At 43.9% G+C, this 19,152-nt stretch overlaps 1 protein-coding gene across 1 annotated transcript in view; it reads left to right on the forward strand.

The window, feature by feature from the left end:
- Positions 1–19,152, forward strand: part of LOC124606327 — a 273,720-nt gene that overhangs the window by 170,513 nt on the left and 84,055 nt on the right. Inside the window, exon 5 of the mRNA XM_047138309.1 lies at positions 9,966–10,753. Within this exon, the coding sequence (XP_046994265.1) occupies positions 9,966–10,753 (788 nt within the window). The remainder of the gene's footprint in view (positions 1–9,965; positions 10,754–19,152) is intronic.

Raw genomic sequence — 19,152 nt, forward strand, 5'->3', positions numbered from 1 at the left:
GTCAGTGACACCATCAAACGAGCCCTGATTCAAATTGTCCCAATCTTCAATGGCGATTCTGATTAAGTCGTACTGGTCATTGTCGACTTCCAAAAACAGCTCGCTTCAATCGATCCCACACATGTTCTACTGGGTTCACGACAGGGGAACAGGCAGGCCTCTCCAATCTGCTAACGCTAGCATGCTGAAGGAACATGTTCACGAGAACAGCACGATGAGCAAGCGAGTTATCATCTAGCAACATGAGAGTGCCACCATAATTTTGGCGGTACGGCCCCAACAATGATTGCAGAATTTCGTCTTGGTAGATGATTATCTCACTAGGGGTAAGATAGATACTGCCTACAGGAAAATTAAAGAGACCTTTGGAGAAAAGAGAACCGCTTGTATGAATATCAAGAGCTCAGATGGAAAACCAGTTCTAAGCAAAGATGGGAAAGCAGAAAGGTGGAAGGAGTATATAGAGGGTCTATACAAGGGCGATGTACTTGAGAGCAATATTATGGAAATGGAAGAGGATGTAGATGAAGATGAAATGGGAGATATGATACTGCTTGAAGAGTTTGACAGAGCACTGAAGGACCTAAATCGAAACAAGGTCCCGGGAGCAGACAACATTCCATTAGAACTACTGACAGCCTTGGGAGAGCCAGTCCTGACAAAACTCTACCATCTGGTGAGCAAAATGTACGAGACAGGCGAAATACCCACAGACTTCAAGAAAAATATAATAATTCCAATCCTAAGAAAGCAGGTGTTGAAGGATGTGAAAATTACCGAACTATCAGTTTAATAAGTCACAGCTGCAAAATACTAACGTGAATTCTTTGTACACGAATGGAAAAACTGGTAGAAGCCTACCTCGGGGAAGTTCATTTTGTATTCCGTAGAAATATTGGAACACGTGAGGCAATATTGACCCTACGACTTATCTTAGAAGCTAGATTAAGAAAATGCAAACCTACGTTTCTAGCATTTGTAGACTTAGAGAAAGCTTTTGACAATGTTGACTAGAATACTCTCTTTCAAACTCTGAAGGTGGCAGGGGTAAAATACAGGGAACGAAAGGCTATTTACAATTTGTACAGAAACCAGATTTCAGTTATAAGAGTCGATGGACATGAAAGAGAAGCAGTGGATGGGAAGGGAGTGAGACAGGGTTGTAGCCTCTCTCAGATGTTATTCAATCTATATATTGAGCAAGCAGTAAAGGAAACAAAAGAAGAAATCGGAGTAAGTATTAAAATCCATGGTGAAGAAATAAAAACTTTAAGGTTCGCCGATGACATTGTAATTCTGTCAGTGACAGCAAAGGACCTGGAAGAGCAGCTGAACGGAATGGACAGTGTGTTCAAAGGAGGATATAAGATGAACATCAACAAAAGCAAAACGAGGATAATGGAATGTAGTCGAATTAACTCGGGTGATGCTGAGGGAATTATATAAGGGAAAGAGACACTTAAAGTAGTAAAGGAGTTTTGCTATTTGGGGAGCAAAATAACTGATGATGGTCGAAGTAGAGAGGATATAAAATGTAGACTGGCAATGGGAAGGAAAGCGTTTCTGCAGAAGAGAAATTTGTTAACATCGAGTATAGATTTAAGTGTCAGGAAGTCGTTTCTGAAAGTATTTGTATGGAGTGTAGCCATGCACGGAAGTGAAACATGGACGATAAATAGGTTGGACAAGAAGGGAATAGAAGCTTTCGAAATGTCGTGCTACAGAAGAATGCTGAAGATTAGATGGGTAAATCACATAACTAATGAGGAGCTATTGAGTAGAATTGGGGAGAAGAGGAGTTTGTGGCACAACTTGACTAGAAGAAAGGATCGATTCGTAGGACATGTTTTGAGGCATCAAGGGATCACCAATGTAGAATTGGGGGGCAGCGTGGAGGGTAAAAATAGTAGAGGGAGACCAAGAGATGAATACACTAAGCAGATTCAGAAGAATGTAGGCTGCAGTACATACTAGGAGATGAAGCAGCTTGCACAGGATAGAGTAGCATGGAGACCTGCATCAAACCAATCCCAGGATTGAAGACCACAACAACAACATCGTCGAGCAATGAAATTGCCCTTACCAACCGCGAAAGTGGTATGGTGGCCCCATGTAATGCCACCCGATGACATGAGTCCACCACCACCATGTTGCACCTGTGGCACACAGGGTTGGAGGTGTCCAGTATTATCAGATTGTTTCCAAACCCGTTGTTTGCGACTGTAAGGGTACGAACAGATCCGAGTTTCGTCTATAAACAACACCCGACGCCTATCATGGGGCGGCCTTTCCGCAATATCTTTTGTCCATCTGTAATGGAGTCCGTTGTGTTGTGGTGTACGACGTGGGGAGTGGAGATACGCATCATGCCATCATCCTCTAACAGTTTCGTGCTATACGTAACGTCCTGCAGCCTCTTCGACCGTCGAATTAAGTTCTGGAACACTCCAGCCACAGTTCATTTGACTCAAAAATCGCAGATATCAGTCATTCTGTCCACCTGTCCAACGTGGACTGCCTGTGTGGTGTATGTCCTCAGTACTACCTGTCTATTGGAACCGATTCCACGACCGCATCGCATCACTTCGACTCCGGTGCACATCCCTGGTCGACACTTTACTGCGCGTAATGTGACGATGCGGACATAATCACGACTCTCCTTCGTGGCACAATGGATGTTCACTCCACCATTCCATACACGTCTCTAATGCGTCCCTACTGGGCTTTATTCTTAACTGAAGTGCTGCAATCCATGCGAATGTGTTCTGCCCGCAGGTAGCTCAAAATGGTTCAAATGGTTCTAACAAGGGAACCTCCCCATCGCAACCCCCTCAGATTTAGTTATAAGTTGGCACAGTGGATAGGCCTTGAAAAACTGAACAGAGATCAATCGAGAAAACAGGAAGAAGTTGTGTGGAACTATGAAAAAAATAAGCAAAATATGAAAACTGAGTACTCCATGCGCAAGATAGGAAACATGTCAGCTTAGCAGCGCCGTGGTCCCGTGGTGAGCGTGAGCAACTCTGGAGCGAAAGGTCCTTGGTTCAAGTCTTATCTCGAGTGGAAAATTTAGTTTTTTATTTTCAGGCAATTATTATCTGTCCGTCCATCCGCCCGATGCGAGGTAACTGCACCGTAGTATGGGGACGCTACACCTAAACAAACATCGAAACACACTTTTTTGGGATTGGTTATCACATCCACAAGAACACCTAAATCGGGCAAGGTAGAAGAATCTTTTTACCCAATCGCCAAGTGTACAAGTTAGGTGGGTCGACAACATATTCCTGCCATGTGACGCACATGCCGTCACCAGTGTCGTATAGATTATATCAGACGTATTTTCCCGTGGAGGAATCGGTTGACCTATGACCTTGCGATCAAATGTTTTCGGTTCCCGTTGGAGAGGCACGTCCTTTCGTCTACTAATCGCACGGTTTTGCGGTGCGGTCGCAAAACACAGACACTAAACTTACTACAGTGAACAGAGACGTCAATAAACGAACGGACGGATCATAACTTTGCGAAAATAAAGAAAGCAAACTTTTCACTCGAGGAAGACTTGAACCAAGAACCTCTCGTTCCGCAGCTGCTCACGCTAACCACGGGACCACGGCGCTCCTGAGCTCACACTATCCTTGATGTTGCCTATCTTGCGCATGGACTACTCAGTTTGTATATTTTGCTTATTTTTTTCGTAGTTCAACACAACTTCTTCCTGTTTTCTCGATTGATCTGTGTTCAGTTTTTCAAGGCCTATCCACTGTGCCAACATATAACTAAATCTGAGGGGAGTGCGATGGAGAGGTTCCCTTGTAAGCACTATGGGACTTACCATCTGTGGTCATCAGTCCCATAGACTTAGAACTACTTTAACGTAACTAACCTAAGAACATCACACACATCCATGCCCGAGGCAGGATTCGAACCTGCGACCGTAGCAGCAGCGTGGTTCCAGACTGAAGCGCCTAGAACCGCTCGGTCACAGCGGCCGTCCCGCAGGTAGCGCTCATGGTATCTGTGTGTGTGTTTACAACGTCTGGAATTACCGTCTCATCGGTACAAGAAGAGGCACGATAGCAGCACACCTGCACGACATATTGGGATGACGCTTCACTTTCGGTGATAATGATCGAAGCAGAAGAAATGAATTAAAATTTTTGCTGCTCCCGGGACTCGAACCCAGGTCTTCTTGCTTGCTAGGCAGAAATGCTAACCATTACAATTTCGTTGATGTGTGTAATTACTAAAGAGGAGGTGCTGTATAATTCAGGAAAAAAAATTACGACCAAAATGAATCCTAGAAAGTATGAGTTGACAGTACATATTCTGAGGCAAGAATAAATCGTCAGTTTCGTATTGAAGTGGGGCGATGGGGTGGGGCGATGGGGAACTTTAGAGGGAGGCCAAGGGTTGATTACAGTAAGCAGGTAGGCGAGTGTCCTAAAACCACATAGTCAGTTAAGATGAGTATATCTTATTTCTTGTTAATGCCCCAAGTGCCAGAATTTTATGAAACAAGGATACGTTCTTGAATTGGCGACACTGTTACGTCAGAAAGGGCCTAGAGGGTTAGTTTAGAGCTTAGACGCCTACGTGATATGTGGTTCAAATGGCTCTGAGCACTATGCGACTTAACTTCTGAGGTCATCAGTCGCCTATAACTTAGAACTAATTAAACCTAACTAACCCAAGGACATCACACACATCCATGCCCGAGGCAGGATTCGAACCTGCGACTGTAGTGGTCACGCGGTTCCAGACTGAAGCGCCTAGAACCGCACGGCCACATCGGGTTTCAGAAGTTGTGATAATTATTCTTCTTTGGCATACTACACCTGTATCACCTGATTTGTAATATTTTTATACAGAATGTGAGTAAGCACCTATTTTGGCAAATATTTTAAGCATACTTCTGGGTATGTAGCCTCATGTGTTTATGAGTAGTGTTCTTGTGCACAGAATGCTGTAACTGTGAATAAAATGACATGCTGTGAATGGGCAGTTACCCACAACCACAGTTTATGCCTACTATCTTTCCATTCGTTTCTGTTTATGATAATATAACATGTAGCTTATTATTATTATTATTATTATTATTATTACTGTTATTATTTTTGTGATAATGAGTGGAAATTATAAGATAATCAATAATCGCCAGTCCTTGGATTCAGAGAGCATGCTAATAACAAGCAAATGGGTTGGCAACGTGCCTCAAAATATTTAGTGTTCCTCAAGCTACTTTAAGAAGACGAGTACAAGCAAGAACTAGAAAACTGTAGGAACTAATAAAGGTTTGGATCGATTCCGGCAGAATTGAATGGTCTACGAGAACTGACATTTGAGTTAGTCAGGAGGAATGAAATTGGCAATGATGATGTTGGTGTCAATGATGATAATGATGTTCGTCGTCTATATTTTCGTGACTTATTTAGTCACTCTAACCTAAACATACTCATGTGTGTTAAGTGCTAGTAAGGGATCACAATAAACGTTCTGGGGTTTCACAAACGGCAAAGAAGTTTACATATGACGTTTTCAAATAAATGTGATTATCTATAGTACGTCACTTTACCCAACGATGCTCATGATATGACACTGTGGAAGCTTTCTACAAATACATTATAATCTATACTTACACACGATACTCTAATAAATATTAAGGCAGCTACAAATAAATTTAAACAATAATCTACAACTTTTCTATTAAAGCCGACTGTGAAAAAGAGAATGCTGTGCTGAAAAAAAAGAAGTTTCGTTTTTTTCTAGCAGTCTGTTTTAGATATAATATCAGCACATTTAAACATCATACAAATTGTTTCTCCTAAATATATTCTTCCTCCTTATAACTAATTTGATACAAAAGTCGTATACACAACCATGTACTATTCTGTTGTCTTCCTCTGACAGAAAACATAAAAGATGTATTTATGGCAAATCAGCGTATGGTTAACAACACAATTGCGGAAATGAAATGTCCGAAAATCTGTAATCCAACCCGTCTGCAGGTTAAAACTATGCGAAATGCTTTCACTGAAGCTACTATCCTCACAGATCCATGAGCAGGAGAGATGTCGCATATCCCGTATACCATTGGTCCCAACCAGTTTACCCACTCATTTTAAGCGATTTCAATTCCCAACCGAGGTTTCGTTGGCAATAAAAATAAACGTGGCTTGAGGTCAGATACAGCGAGGAAGAGAAGATTATATGTAGAGAGAGGGAAGGAGGAGATGTACAGAAAGAGGGGGAAGGATGAGGTGGACAGAGGTAGTGGGAGGAAGAGGTGGACAGACAGAGGGGGGACGGGAGGGAAGGACATTAGGCCGTGTATCCCACTCACATAAATGTTTAGCAATTGCGAAGCATTGCTGGGTTCGCTAGTAACCATGTAGGGCAGGGGTCGGCAAGTAGTTTTCAGTGGGGTCCGGATTCAGTGTAAAATTTTTTATGGAAGTCCACAAAAAAAATATTAATTAAAAGGTACTGTTTTTTTTTAAGTCGAGTTAATTTAAAAAAAAGGGTAAACCAAGTAAAACAAGTAGTTCTCAGTTAATATTGTAATATATTCAATGTGAGTAATTGCATCGACGGTCTTGAGCCAGTTTTTTAAAAGTTCAGTGTACGAGGGGTACAGCAAATGCGAAGTATGTCTTCGAGGTGGGCGTCCGTCAACCTTGAACGGTATGTGTTCTTCGAAAAATTCATTTTCGAGAGCGACGATTCGCATATATATGTCGAATCAAACATAATGGCCAGATTGATAGCTACTTTCTTACAATTTACATATTTTTCTGAAACATGTTTACCCCAGAATTCTTCAGTGGATACAGTTTTATACATTTGCAAAGAAATATCTTCTTGCAAGTCGATTATCTCCACTTGAAGTGAAGACTTTGAAACGCTGAACAACTTAGCAGCCACATCAGTCCATTCTGTCGATGCATCAACTTCATAAGGAAATTTTAGGAATTGAGACAGCTTTCCAGTTTCTGCAAAGTCTTGAAATCTTGTAGCAAATTCGTCCCTTAGATGGGACAGAAATCTTACAAACACTGCAATGTCTTTTTCATGGTTCTCTTTCTTATACTCAAGAATTGTTGGGATCTGAATAAATTCGTGCCTTGCAATATCTTTTACAAAAATATCCAGTTTACGACGAAAAGCAGACACGCTTTGTATCAGAGCACATATTAATTTCCCATTCCCTTGTAACTCTATGTTGAGCGCATTTAATATATCAGAATATCCTTCAGAAAAGCCACAGCTAGCATTTTGCGCTCGTTTGTTATGAACTCTGAGTGCTTCTTTGCTCCCTGCGTATGCAAGATTTGCAAGAAGGAGGTTACTTCTTCCTTTATTAGCCAGAAACGTTCAACAACTTGACCTTTACTTAACCAAGGAACATTGTTGTATTGCAGTAAGTCAGAATACGCTGCATCACATTCTGAAAGAAACGTTTTGAACTTTCGGTATTGAAGAGAAGAATGAGATCTCATAAAATTAATCAACTGCACCAAGCTGTCCATTACTTCTTTCAGTGTAGCACTGAGTTTCCCACAAAGGGCAGTCTGATGAATCATACACTGATACGATATTAGACCGGGATTCTGATCCCTGATTTTCTTTACTACACCTTTTTATTTGCCAATCATCGCTGGGGCGCCGTCAGTTGAAAGCGACACTATTTTATCATAACGAATGTTGAAATTATTAATAAATTCGTCAATAGCTTTGACTAAATCTTCTCCTCGAGTGTTACCTTTCAAAGGCAATATTGCGAGAAATTCTTCCCTGAATATCTTATTTTCAATGTCGAAAAATCTCACGAAAATAGATATTTGTTCATCATCATCAATGTCACGTAATTCGTGAAGTGCAATAGCGTAGCATGGTGCCTTTTCCAAAAGTTCAAGCAGAGTGCTCTTAATATCAGTAGCTAAAATTTCCGTTCTTCTTGTTTTAGTTCTTGCCGACATTGGAATACTTTGAATTGCAGCGACAACATCCTTCTTTTCTTCAAAAAGTGCCGAGGCTACTTCCAACATACATTCTTTCATTATTTCAGAATCTGATAATGGTTTTGGTGTTTACTAAGTGTCCAACACACACTTAATGCTGCTTCTGCCGATTTTTCTTGCTCACTCATGCAGCGAACCAGCAATTTCGTGCTTTTTTCGTAAGAAGTGAGATATTCCTGTAATTTAAATTTAAATTTTATCGTGACAAGTTTACAAATCAGTTATAGATGTCACATTTATACATTATCTAATAGAATTATATTACCGGTAGTTTTTCTTTACGAGTCTCACTGCCAAGAGAAAAGTTTTTGTGGGATTGCTGATGAGTTTTCTCATAGTGTCTCTTTAAACTGCCACTTTTAATAACAGCGACAGTTTTATTACATATTAAACAAACTGGAACCGCTTGAGGCCTACCAGGCAGCGTAAAACAATATTGTTCAGTCCATTCAGTCAAAAATCTCCCATTTTCAGTGTCCACTTTTCGCCTTTTTAGGAGCCATTATTAATGTAGGTATGTATGTACGAAAAGGTTTTTCACTCGACAAATTGTAAAACAAATCAATAATTACTCTGCAGCCTGCGTGCGATTGACGAAACGAAGTAAAGACCGACCGCCCACTGTGCTCTCTTTGACTAAAACGACAGGTTCGGACTTGTTTAACAAATGAACGAGTGAACAGTGACGCGTGGTGGGAGGCTCTACTCGCCGAGAAAAACAGAATGAAATCGATCGACTCGACTCAATGATTTGCGAATCTACTCGACTATATTTTTATTTTTTAGACACGTTTGGTTACTAAACTACTCAGTACTCGACTAAATTACTAGTCTGGTGCGAACGAGGTGCCGATATACTTAGTTGGACGTCGGACTGTATTCAAGAATATTTGGCGGTCCGAGCTTCGACCTTCCGCGGTCCGTATACGGACCGAGGTCCGCCTGTTGCCGATCTCTGATGTAGGGTATAATCTAGTTTTATTTCGTGAATCACTGTGTTGTTAATAGTTTTTAGTGTCAACTTGCAAAAAAATATATCTCATAATTCATAAAAATGTTCCTACAGTACGACTTTTGCCGGCCGGGGTGGCCGAGCGGTTCTAGATGCTGCAGTCTGGAACCGCACGACCGCTACGGTCGCAGGTTCGAATCCTGCCTCGGGCATGGATGTGTGTCATGTACTTAGGTTAGTTAGGTTTAAGTAGTTCTAAGTTCTAGGGGACTGATGACCTTAGAAGTTAAGTACCATAGTATGCTGACGTGAGGTCTGGAACATGACAGGGAATGAGAATTCAGAAAGCGGAAGAAATTAGTTTGATACTTAACTTTAATCCATTAATGATGAACGTCGCTCTTGACGGTACATGATTCACAATATTATCTGTTCAGAATACCTTCTTGAAGTATTTATAGTAGCTGAAAATGGCGCCTTGCTAGGTCGTAGCAAATCACATAGCTGAAGGCTATGCTAAACTGTCGTCTCTGTAAATGAGAGCGTATGTAGACAGTGAACCATCGCTAGCAAAGTCGGCTGTACAACTGGGGCGAGTGCTAGGGAGTCTCTCTAGACTATACCTGCCGTGTGGCGGCGCTCGGTCTGCCACCACTGATAGTGGCGACACGCGGGTCCGACGTATACTAACGGACCGCGGCCGATTGAAAGGCTACCACCTAGCAAGTGTGGTGTCTGGCGGTGACACCACACATAGTGCTCAGTTACATTTGATTTTTTGAGTACGATTTTTCCCTTTTGGCATGTCATTTTAGGCCACCTTTCCCCAGGTATCGGCAGATAAAACTGCGACAGATAAACTAAAGCTGCAGTAGTTGTCCTCGAATTGAAGGCCTAACGACGACAATATTACGGTGCCGTTTGACTTGTGGTAGGACAAGTGGTGGCATCACCGTAGCGAATGTTAACTGGCGGTCCGGTCCCTCTTACAGAGACGCCCTCAGGTGGTGGGCGGTACCGCCGCTTGCCTACCCGGCGGGAGGACGAGGACAGCGGCGACGAGGAGTGGTCGACGGCGGCGGTGGAGGCGTCGCGGCGGCGGCTGGCGCTGCAGCGTCTGCGCGCCGGCCTGGGGCTGGCGCTGGGCCGCTCGCGCTCCGAGGCGGCGCTGCTCGACGACGCCGACGCCGACGCCGGCGCCCCGAGCGGCGCCTCGACGCCGGGCGCCAGCTCGCTGGCCCGCCTACTGGGCGACGACCAGGTGGAGGTGGGCGCGCACACCTACACGCGCCGGCCCGCCTCCTCCCTGCACCTCAACGGCGTCTACGCCGTGCCGGCGGCCAACGGGTTCGCCAACGGTGAAGTCTTCCGGCCCGTGGCCAACGGAGCCCCGTGCCACGTGAGCACCGTCCTGCCGGCAAACGGCCACTCCGACCCCTCCTCGATCCCGCCCGACTGGAAGAAATTCAGCAGAAATATGGCCGGCAAGTCCCCCGGCGCCGACAGCAGGTCATCTGTCACCTTTCCCAGGGATCTGTTCGACAGCGTCGACGGGCAGCACAGCGTGCGCGTCATCGACATCAACAACAGCGACGACCGGCTGGCGTACTGCAAGCAGCGCTTCCCCATAGGAGACTCGGACGTCGAGGACGAAGAGGTCACGTCCTCGTCCGAAGGTAGCAGCGAAGAGAGCAGTTCCACCGACATCGACGCCATAGTCGCCGAGTACAAGGAGAAACTACAGGTGCCCATATCTCTTCTTCTAATACGGGGGTCCACAGTCTGTACGAATTGTCTATAATTTACTCTGATACACTCATGCTCATAAATTAAGGATAATGCTGATACATGGGGAAACAACGCTCGGAGTATGACCATGCGGTCCATTTGACCTGCGGTCGTCGCACGGTGGCGCTGGCAGCAGTCCACATACACAGAGGTGTGTTGGTGCATGTCAGATTACGGTGCAGCGAGTAAGTGTGCAGTCGTTTTCAGACGTGCTAATGGTGACTATGTGTTGAAAATAGCTCAAAAAACACATTTATGACGTTATGAGGGGTAGAATACTAGGGCGACTGGAGGATGGTCAAACACAGCAGGTCGTGGCACGGGCCCACTGTGTGCCACAACGTATGATCTCAGCATTATGGCAACGATTCCAGCAGACAGGAAACGTGTCCAGGCGCTACAGTACAGGACGTTCGCAGTGTACAACACTACAAGAAGACCGATACCTCACCATCAGTGCCACCGTACGGCCACGGAGTGCTGCAGGTAGCCTTGGTCGGGACCTTACCGCAGCCACTGGAACAGTTGTCTCGAGACACACAGTCTACAGATGACTGAACAGACATGGTTTATTCGCCTGGAGACATGCAAGGTGCATTCCACTGACCCCTGGTCCCAGAAGAGCCCGTAAAGCCTGGTGTCAAGAACACAGTACATGATCATTGGTTATGTTCATGGACGAGTCCAGGTATAGTCTGATAAGTGATTCTCGCCGGGTTTTCATCTGGCGTGAACCAGGAACCAGGTACCAACCCCTTAATGTCCTTGAAAGGGACCTGTATGGAGGTCGTGGTTTGATGCTGTGGAGTGGGATTACGATTGGTGCACGTACACCCCTGCATGTCTTTGACAGAGGAACTGTAACAGGTCAGTTGTATCGGGACGTCATTTAGCACCAGTATGTCCGCCTTTTCAGGGATGCAGTGGATCCCACCATCCTCCTGATGGATGGTAACGTACGGCCCCACCGAGCTGCCATAGTGGAGGGGTACCTTGAAACAGAAGATATCAGAAGAATGGAGTGGCCTACCTGTTCTGCAGACCTAAACCCCTTCGAGCACGTCTGGGATGCTCCCGATCGACGTATCGCTGCACGTCTTTAAATCCCTACGACACTTCAGGAGCTCCGACAGGCACTGGTGCGATAATGGGAGGCTATAACCCAGCAGCTGCTCAACCACCTGATCCAGAGTATGCCAACCCGTTGTGCGGCCTGTGCACATGTGCTTGCTGATCACATCCCATATTGCTGTCGGGGTACATGCGCAGGTAACAGTGGCGTTTTGTAGCACATGCGTTTCGGGACAGTTTTCTCAACTTATCATCAATACCGTGGACTTACAGATCTGTATCGTGTGTGTTCCCTATGTGCCTATGGTATTATCGCCAGTTTTGTGTAGTGCAACGTTGCGTGGCACCACATACTGCAGTTATCTTTAATTCATGAGCATGAGTGTATTTCGATTTCGGACTTATGCCGTTGTCAATCATCTGCAAAAGTACAGAGGGAGTACCTGGAAAATATAATGGATAGACAACAGTATCATCAACAAACTCGGTAATCTGCTAGCATGCTCATACATACAAAAATTTGATGCCACATAATATACAGCTATAAGTTATGAATAACGGTAACTTATTAGAATTGAGTTACTAAGAATCTTGACTGCAATAAAATACGAGTATTTATTGGCAGTGGTAACCGATTTCGGTCAACTTACGACCATCCAGAGACCATATTACAACCACGATACCTGCGCCTTCACCGCCAGCACCTGCCATCATGGTGTAATACTTTCTGAAACCAGTTACTGTTTCTAATACAAATTTTTAGTGCCGTCAGGACTGTTTTTAATTCTGTTTTAAAGTACTCTATCAAGATCGCTGATATTCCCCACGCGAAAAGTTCTCAAAAATTAATGCCGCGCAGGGTTGCCGAACCTAGGGCTCCTTGCCATAGTTCGCGCGGCTCCCCCCCGTCGGAGGTTCGGGTGCTCCCTCGGGCATCGGTGTGTGCCTTGTTCTTAGCATAAGTTAGTTTAAGTTAGATGAAGTAGGGCCCGATGGCCTCAGCAGTTTGGCCCCATAAATTTCCAGTTTTTTCATAAATTATTGTCCCCTATTATTGTTGTGTGTTTCCGCTTTATAGCTTATGAATCATCGTGTTCTCGCGGCATACTAGTCGATTCATAAAATTTTGGGAATTCAGTCGTAAACAAACTCTGTCTATTGCTAGCGGTTGAACGGGTCACCGCCGAAATATTGTCAGTAGACAGTTTTAGCCATGTCGACAGCTACAGGCTGCCAGCTGCTTGATTGCTTGCTCCGACATTCAGAGCTACGAGGACACCACCGGCGGGTGAAAACACGAACACAAACCAGACGCCGGTTACGCTCCGTACTCCACCCACTACTACACCGGTGGACGCGTCCTCCAGCCACTTCAACTTTATTGACTGGCCATTCAAAAGGATGACGATGAAAATACTTTTCGTAACCCTTTAAGTGACAAAGGACTTTTTTCCATCATTACAAGTAAACACATGCCAACTCACTTGCAGCACGCTGGATGAAAACAGGCAGCAACTTACTATGATTCAATGAGGTTACGAAACAGTGTTGCACAGAAGTTTGTTTCTATTTAAACGGCGGTCAGTTTCAAACTTAAGTCCATTATCAAACCATCCACATTGTGGTATTGTGGTAGGACTTAATCTGGATGACTTGATAATGGACTCAAGTCCGAAAATGGTCACCATTTACATCGAAACAAACCCCTGTGCAACTTCGACAATTTTGTAATTTTATTGAAACTCGTGTCAGTTTGTATTCTTTGGAATAATAATGAATAAACATACTCAATTTTTTATGTATTTTTGAGCATACCATAAAGCGTAGAGTGGTAAATATTTGTGCCAATGAGCCAGGAGAAATACAATTACACATGTTAAGTCCAGTTATTTATAATAGTATTAACGGGATGTTTCAAAGTCTTTGCGCCAAACGGCTAGAGTGATAGCTCACACTCTCACACTATGGACAACAACTTTTGTTAGAGCCAAAATGTTCGCCGATGCTTTCCGGTGACGCTAGACGTCGTTTTAGACTGGTTGTGCCCTTGAATGGCGGCATGGCGTAGGCACACTGCGCCGTTCATATGCAATGTGTATTGCCTATCACACAGGCATCTGTTCCATGTGAAAGGCGGTAGTCCTAGCAAAATTTAAGTTCCTAACTGTTTACTCGTTTCCATAAACTGTAGCTATAAAGTTTATTTCATGTCGGGATCTGTCATTTTTAAGCCTATTGTAACTTCCTACCGAGGTACGGCTTAAACTTATGTATAATCCGCATTGTCAAAAAACTGTAGAGTCATATTTCCAGCGTTGTGATTGCTGTGTAGGCACGTACCGAAAGCCAATAAAAAATGAAATTAATAATATAATAAAATTGGTTCCTGATTTACTTCTAAAATACCTTTCTCCGCTTACAGACACTCACACTTATTTTCTCGTTAAAAATCGTTCTATCAGTATGTAGGGGTTGGTAGCATGCTGCATACATGGTTAGCAGACCGTGCTAGTTCGGTGACGTTCCATTGTTCCAGCGCCCGCAAATTCAATAAAAAGAAGACTAGCGTCACTGAGAAGATTCAGCAACATTTTGTATGCAGTATAAATTGTTTCCAGTGACATGATTTATGACCCCTAGACGTTTGTCGCAAAGACTTTGAAAATTCCCGTCTATTTACCGGTGTCCATTAAACTGTTAAGTTTGTGGACGTCTGAGAGTCTGCCAAAGTGTGCAGCTAGATCCCGAAAGAAATCGTCAGCGAAACGTCGGAATTGGCTGTACAGTCTTCCGGTCAGACACCAACTGGAAACGATGACGTAGCACCACGACCCAAGAACTTCTGACTGCGGCCACGAAAGTCGACGGTATTGTGTATTTTAACACTACCATTCTTTACATGTTTCGATTCATGCCATCCCCAGACGCATCCCCGCCAGATGTCCTGCACAGCTTGTTCTCTGTCTTTTGTCGAATTTAACGGCACCTTTAGGTTGCACAAAACTTCTTTAAATTCATAACTACGTTTTTTTTTTATTTTCTTAAGTCCATAGCGGGGTTGCGTCAGAAGTTCGCGGGTTGTTTATGTGCTCTTCTGTCATGGCGCACGCATCACACATCGCACAAGGGAGAAGTACACTTTTAATTTTGTTGTTCGTCGGTTAATAATTAGCTCCACACACCTACCTATAGTCGTTTCCCAGAAGAACTCAAACAATACTGTTAACTTGATTGCATCAACTTTCCAGCGTCGCTTTCTTATCGAATATCCTCAGGTGTAGATCTCCAACTCTGAAGAGAAAATCCCGGAAAAAATTATTAATTTCTACTCTATAATCTGATCTGTCTTCTGGATAATAATAACCTACCGCAAAAGTAAACTTTTTGAGTGGCGCGAAGTTTCTAATTACCAGTCTTTGCGCCATTGTCCTGGACTAAATACCAAACCCTCTCCGCTATGTCTCAAGAAGGGAAGGACTGTGATACTTCTGGTGGTGATCCATCTGATGGGGACATGTCAAGCTCGGCGGGAGCAGTAGGCACCAGGTTTCACCTTCTCCCTTCCACTCATCCATGACAACACAAACCCAACATTACACTGTACGAGCACTCCGCACAACACAGACACACACCTGACATTTCCCGTCGGAGGAAGGCGACGGAAAACCATCTCCACGAGGACCTTGCCATGAATGGTGGTGTAGGATTCCTGCATCTGCTCCCCCTGCGCTCATTCCCTGAGTATGAGACTGTTTATTAATACTTAAATAGAAATCAACAATAAAGGAATATTCCAGATTTAGAAGCAGGGAGAATGACAGGGAAGATCTTAAACATTTTTTAGAGTAATGTCACATTTTTGAAGCTAGTATTAACATCCAGTTATCTTTAATAAAACAGTTTTTAAGTAGTACGTGACACATGTCAGTTTACACTATCTCATTAAAACAGGAGGAACAGCAAGGAGCTAACCTTGCCTTCAGGCCCATGATTGACTGAGATGGGTTTTGCTACTGCCATCATCTGGTGTGTGGGTAAATGCAGTGCCGGTAACTGCGTAATGCCGACGGCTCTAAAAGAGTTGTGTGTACTGCAAAGTTTCGTTGTTGTTGTGGCCTTCAGTCGAAAGACTGGTTTTGCTCAGCTCTGCAAGCTAGTTTATCCTGTACAAATCTCTGTGTATTTACCGCAACCTACACTAAAGAGCCATGGAAACTGGTACATCAGCCTAATATTGCGTAGGGACACCACGAGCACGCAAAAGTGCCGCAACACGGCTTGGTATGGTCTCGACTAATGTCTGAAGTAGTGCTGGAGGGAACTGACATCATTAATCCTGAAGAACTGTCCATAAATACGTAAGAGTATAAGGGCGTGGAGATCTCTTCTGAACAGCACGTTGCAACGCATCCCAGATATTCTCAGTAATGTCCATGCCTGGGGAGTTTTATGGCCAGAGGAACTGTTTAAACAAAAGAAGAACGTTTCTGGAGCCACTCTGTAGCAATTCAGGACGTGTGGGGTGTCGTATTGTCCTGCTGCAATTGCTCAAGTCCGTCGGAATGCACAATGGACATGAGTGGATGCAGGTGACCAGACAGAATGCTTACGTACATGTCACCTGTCAGAGTCATATCTAGACGTATCAGGGGTCCCATATCACTCCAACTGCGCGCATCACATATCCTTAAAGAGCCTCCACCAGCTTGAACAGTCCCCTGCTGACATGCAGGGTCCATGGATTCATGAGGTTCTCTCCATACCCGTACACGTCCATCCGCTTGATACAATTTGAAACGAGACTCGTCCGACCAGGAAATGTGTTTCGAGTCACCAACAGTCCATTGTCGGTGTTGACGGTCCCAGGTGAGACGTAAAGCTTTGTGTCGGGCAGTCAGCAAGGGTACACGAGTGGTCCTTCGGCTCCCATGATGTTTCCGTCGAATGGTTCGCACGCTGACACTTGTTGATGGCCCAGCACTGAAATCTGCAGCAGGTGTTGCGCTTCTGTCACGTTGAACGATTCTCTTCAGTCACCGTTGGTCCCGTTCTTGCAGGATCTTTTTCCGGCAGCAGCGATATCGGAGATTTGATGTTTTACCAGATTCCTGATATTCACGGTACATTCGTCAAATGGTCGTACGGGAAAATCCCCACTCCATCGCTACCTCGGAGATGCTGTGTCCCATCGCTCGTGCGCCGACTGTAACACCACGTTTAAACTCACTTAAATCTTGATAATCTACCATTGTAGCAGCAGTAACGGATCTGACAACTGCGACAGACACTTGTTGTCCTATACAGGCGTTGCCGACCGCAGCGCCGTATTCTGCCTGTTTGACATATCTCTGTATTTGAATGCGGATGCCTATACCAGTTTCTTCGGCGCTTCACTGTATATCCTTTTCAGTATGTTGACTGTATTCAAGCCTTCGTCTCCTTCAACAATTTTTCATCTCCACCCCTCTTCTTTTCATTGCCAACCGGAAAATTCCTTGATTCTCCAGGCTGTGTCCTATCAACCTGTCCTTTCTTGTAGTCAAATTGTGCTGTACATCTGTACATTTATTTTCCCATTTCGATTCAGTATCTCCTCATTTGTTGTTCGATATTCGCATCTAATCTTCAGCATTCTTGTGTAGCACCTTATTCCAGAACCTTCTATTTTCTTCTTCTTTGAATTGTCTGTGGTCAACGGTTCAGTTCCATGCAGTACTCTGGACCAATACCTTTAGAAAAGACTTCCGACTACGTAAACTTATATTAAATGTTAAGAGGTATCTGTTTTCCAAGAAAAACTGTTGTTGCTACTGCCAGTCTACGTTTTACATCTTCCCTACTTCGGCCATCACCAAATAGCATAACTCATCTGCTTCTTTTAACATTTCATTAATTTAGTTTATAGATGTTCATCTTATAATCTTTTTTCGACACGTTATCTATCACCGAGCGATGTGGCGCAGTGGTTAGACACTGGACTCGCATTCGGGAGAACGACGGTTCAATCCTGCGTCCGGCCATCCAGATTTAGGTTTTCCGTGATTTCCCTAAATCGCTCCAGGCAAATGCCGGGATGGTTCCTTTGAAAGGGCACGGCCGACTTCCTTCCCCGTCCTTCTCTAATCCGATGAGACCGATGACCTTGCTGTTTGGTCTCTTCCCCCAAACAATCCAACCACCCAACCGTTATCTATCCCGTCCAATTGCTCTTCGAAGTCTTTTGCCTCCCTGACATTATTGCAGTGTCATGAGCAAAACGAAAAGTTTTTATTTCTTCTCCATAGTTTCCTTCGCAACTTGCTCAATGAACAGACTGAAAAATATCTGAGGCAAGTTACAACTCTGACTCACTCCCTTCTTAACCACTACTTTCCTTTCATTTCTTTGATTCTTCTAACTACAGTGTGTTTTCTGTATAAGCTGTAAATAATCATTCGTTCGCTGTATTTTAATCCCATTACATTCAAAATGTTTAAGAGTGTAGTCCACTTTAAACTGTCAAAAGCTTTCTCAAATACCTTTCTTTAATCTATGTTCTAAGACAAGATGCAGTGTCAAGAGGCCGCTCTCTACCAAATTCTCCAATGTTCTCCAGATAATTCAAACCAATATTTTGCAACCATGAACTATTATTCTGAACACTCGGTATTATTCGCACCAGTTAGTACTCGTGCTCTTTGGAACTGGAATGTTTCGTATGAGCTGAAGAGGCACCAGAAGTGCCGCTAATTTGACTGAGATTCCAGTCACCATTAAGCATAGGTCTTCGTCTCTCCTTTCCTTTACGGCGACTTCTGGGGACAGAGCGCCAGCGCACTGCTGCGATTAAACCTTGTCGTGTCCAGAGATGAACACAAAGGGAACTGCCTGAGAGATCACTGCATCATGCACGATCCTACATTTCATGTCTTCTACATTCCCGTCGTTGATGTTTTAACATTGTAGTGAATTCAGCCGTGTCCAAGTTAAGTTGCTTGATGTGTAAATTCGTAGCCGCCATAATCACATGGATGATATTTACTACGATCAGAGTGTTTCCCAATTGACACGACTGTAAAAGACCAGCTTATTATTTATCTACAATTTCTGCTAACTCAGTTTTAGGGTGGGGGCAAGTATTGTGCAAGGAATTACAAAATTGACACTAATTTTTCCTTGGAGTAGTCTACTAATATCATAATGAAAGGCTAAATATTGTTCACTCTCCACCGGACTTCATTTGAACCGCTTGCTGCAGAAAGGCAACATGTCCACATTTTCTACTTTTATAGTAGAGACAAGAAATTGAATAAAACCTGTTTAATGCATTTTATCTCCTGA

The sequence above is a fragment of the Schistocerca americana genome, chromosome 3 (assembly GCF_021461395.2).
Source record: "Schistocerca americana isolate TAMUIC-IGC-003095 chromosome 3, iqSchAmer2.1, whole genome shotgun sequence".
Lineage (NCBI taxonomy): Eukaryota > Metazoa > Arthropoda > Insecta > Orthoptera > Acrididae > Schistocerca > Schistocerca americana.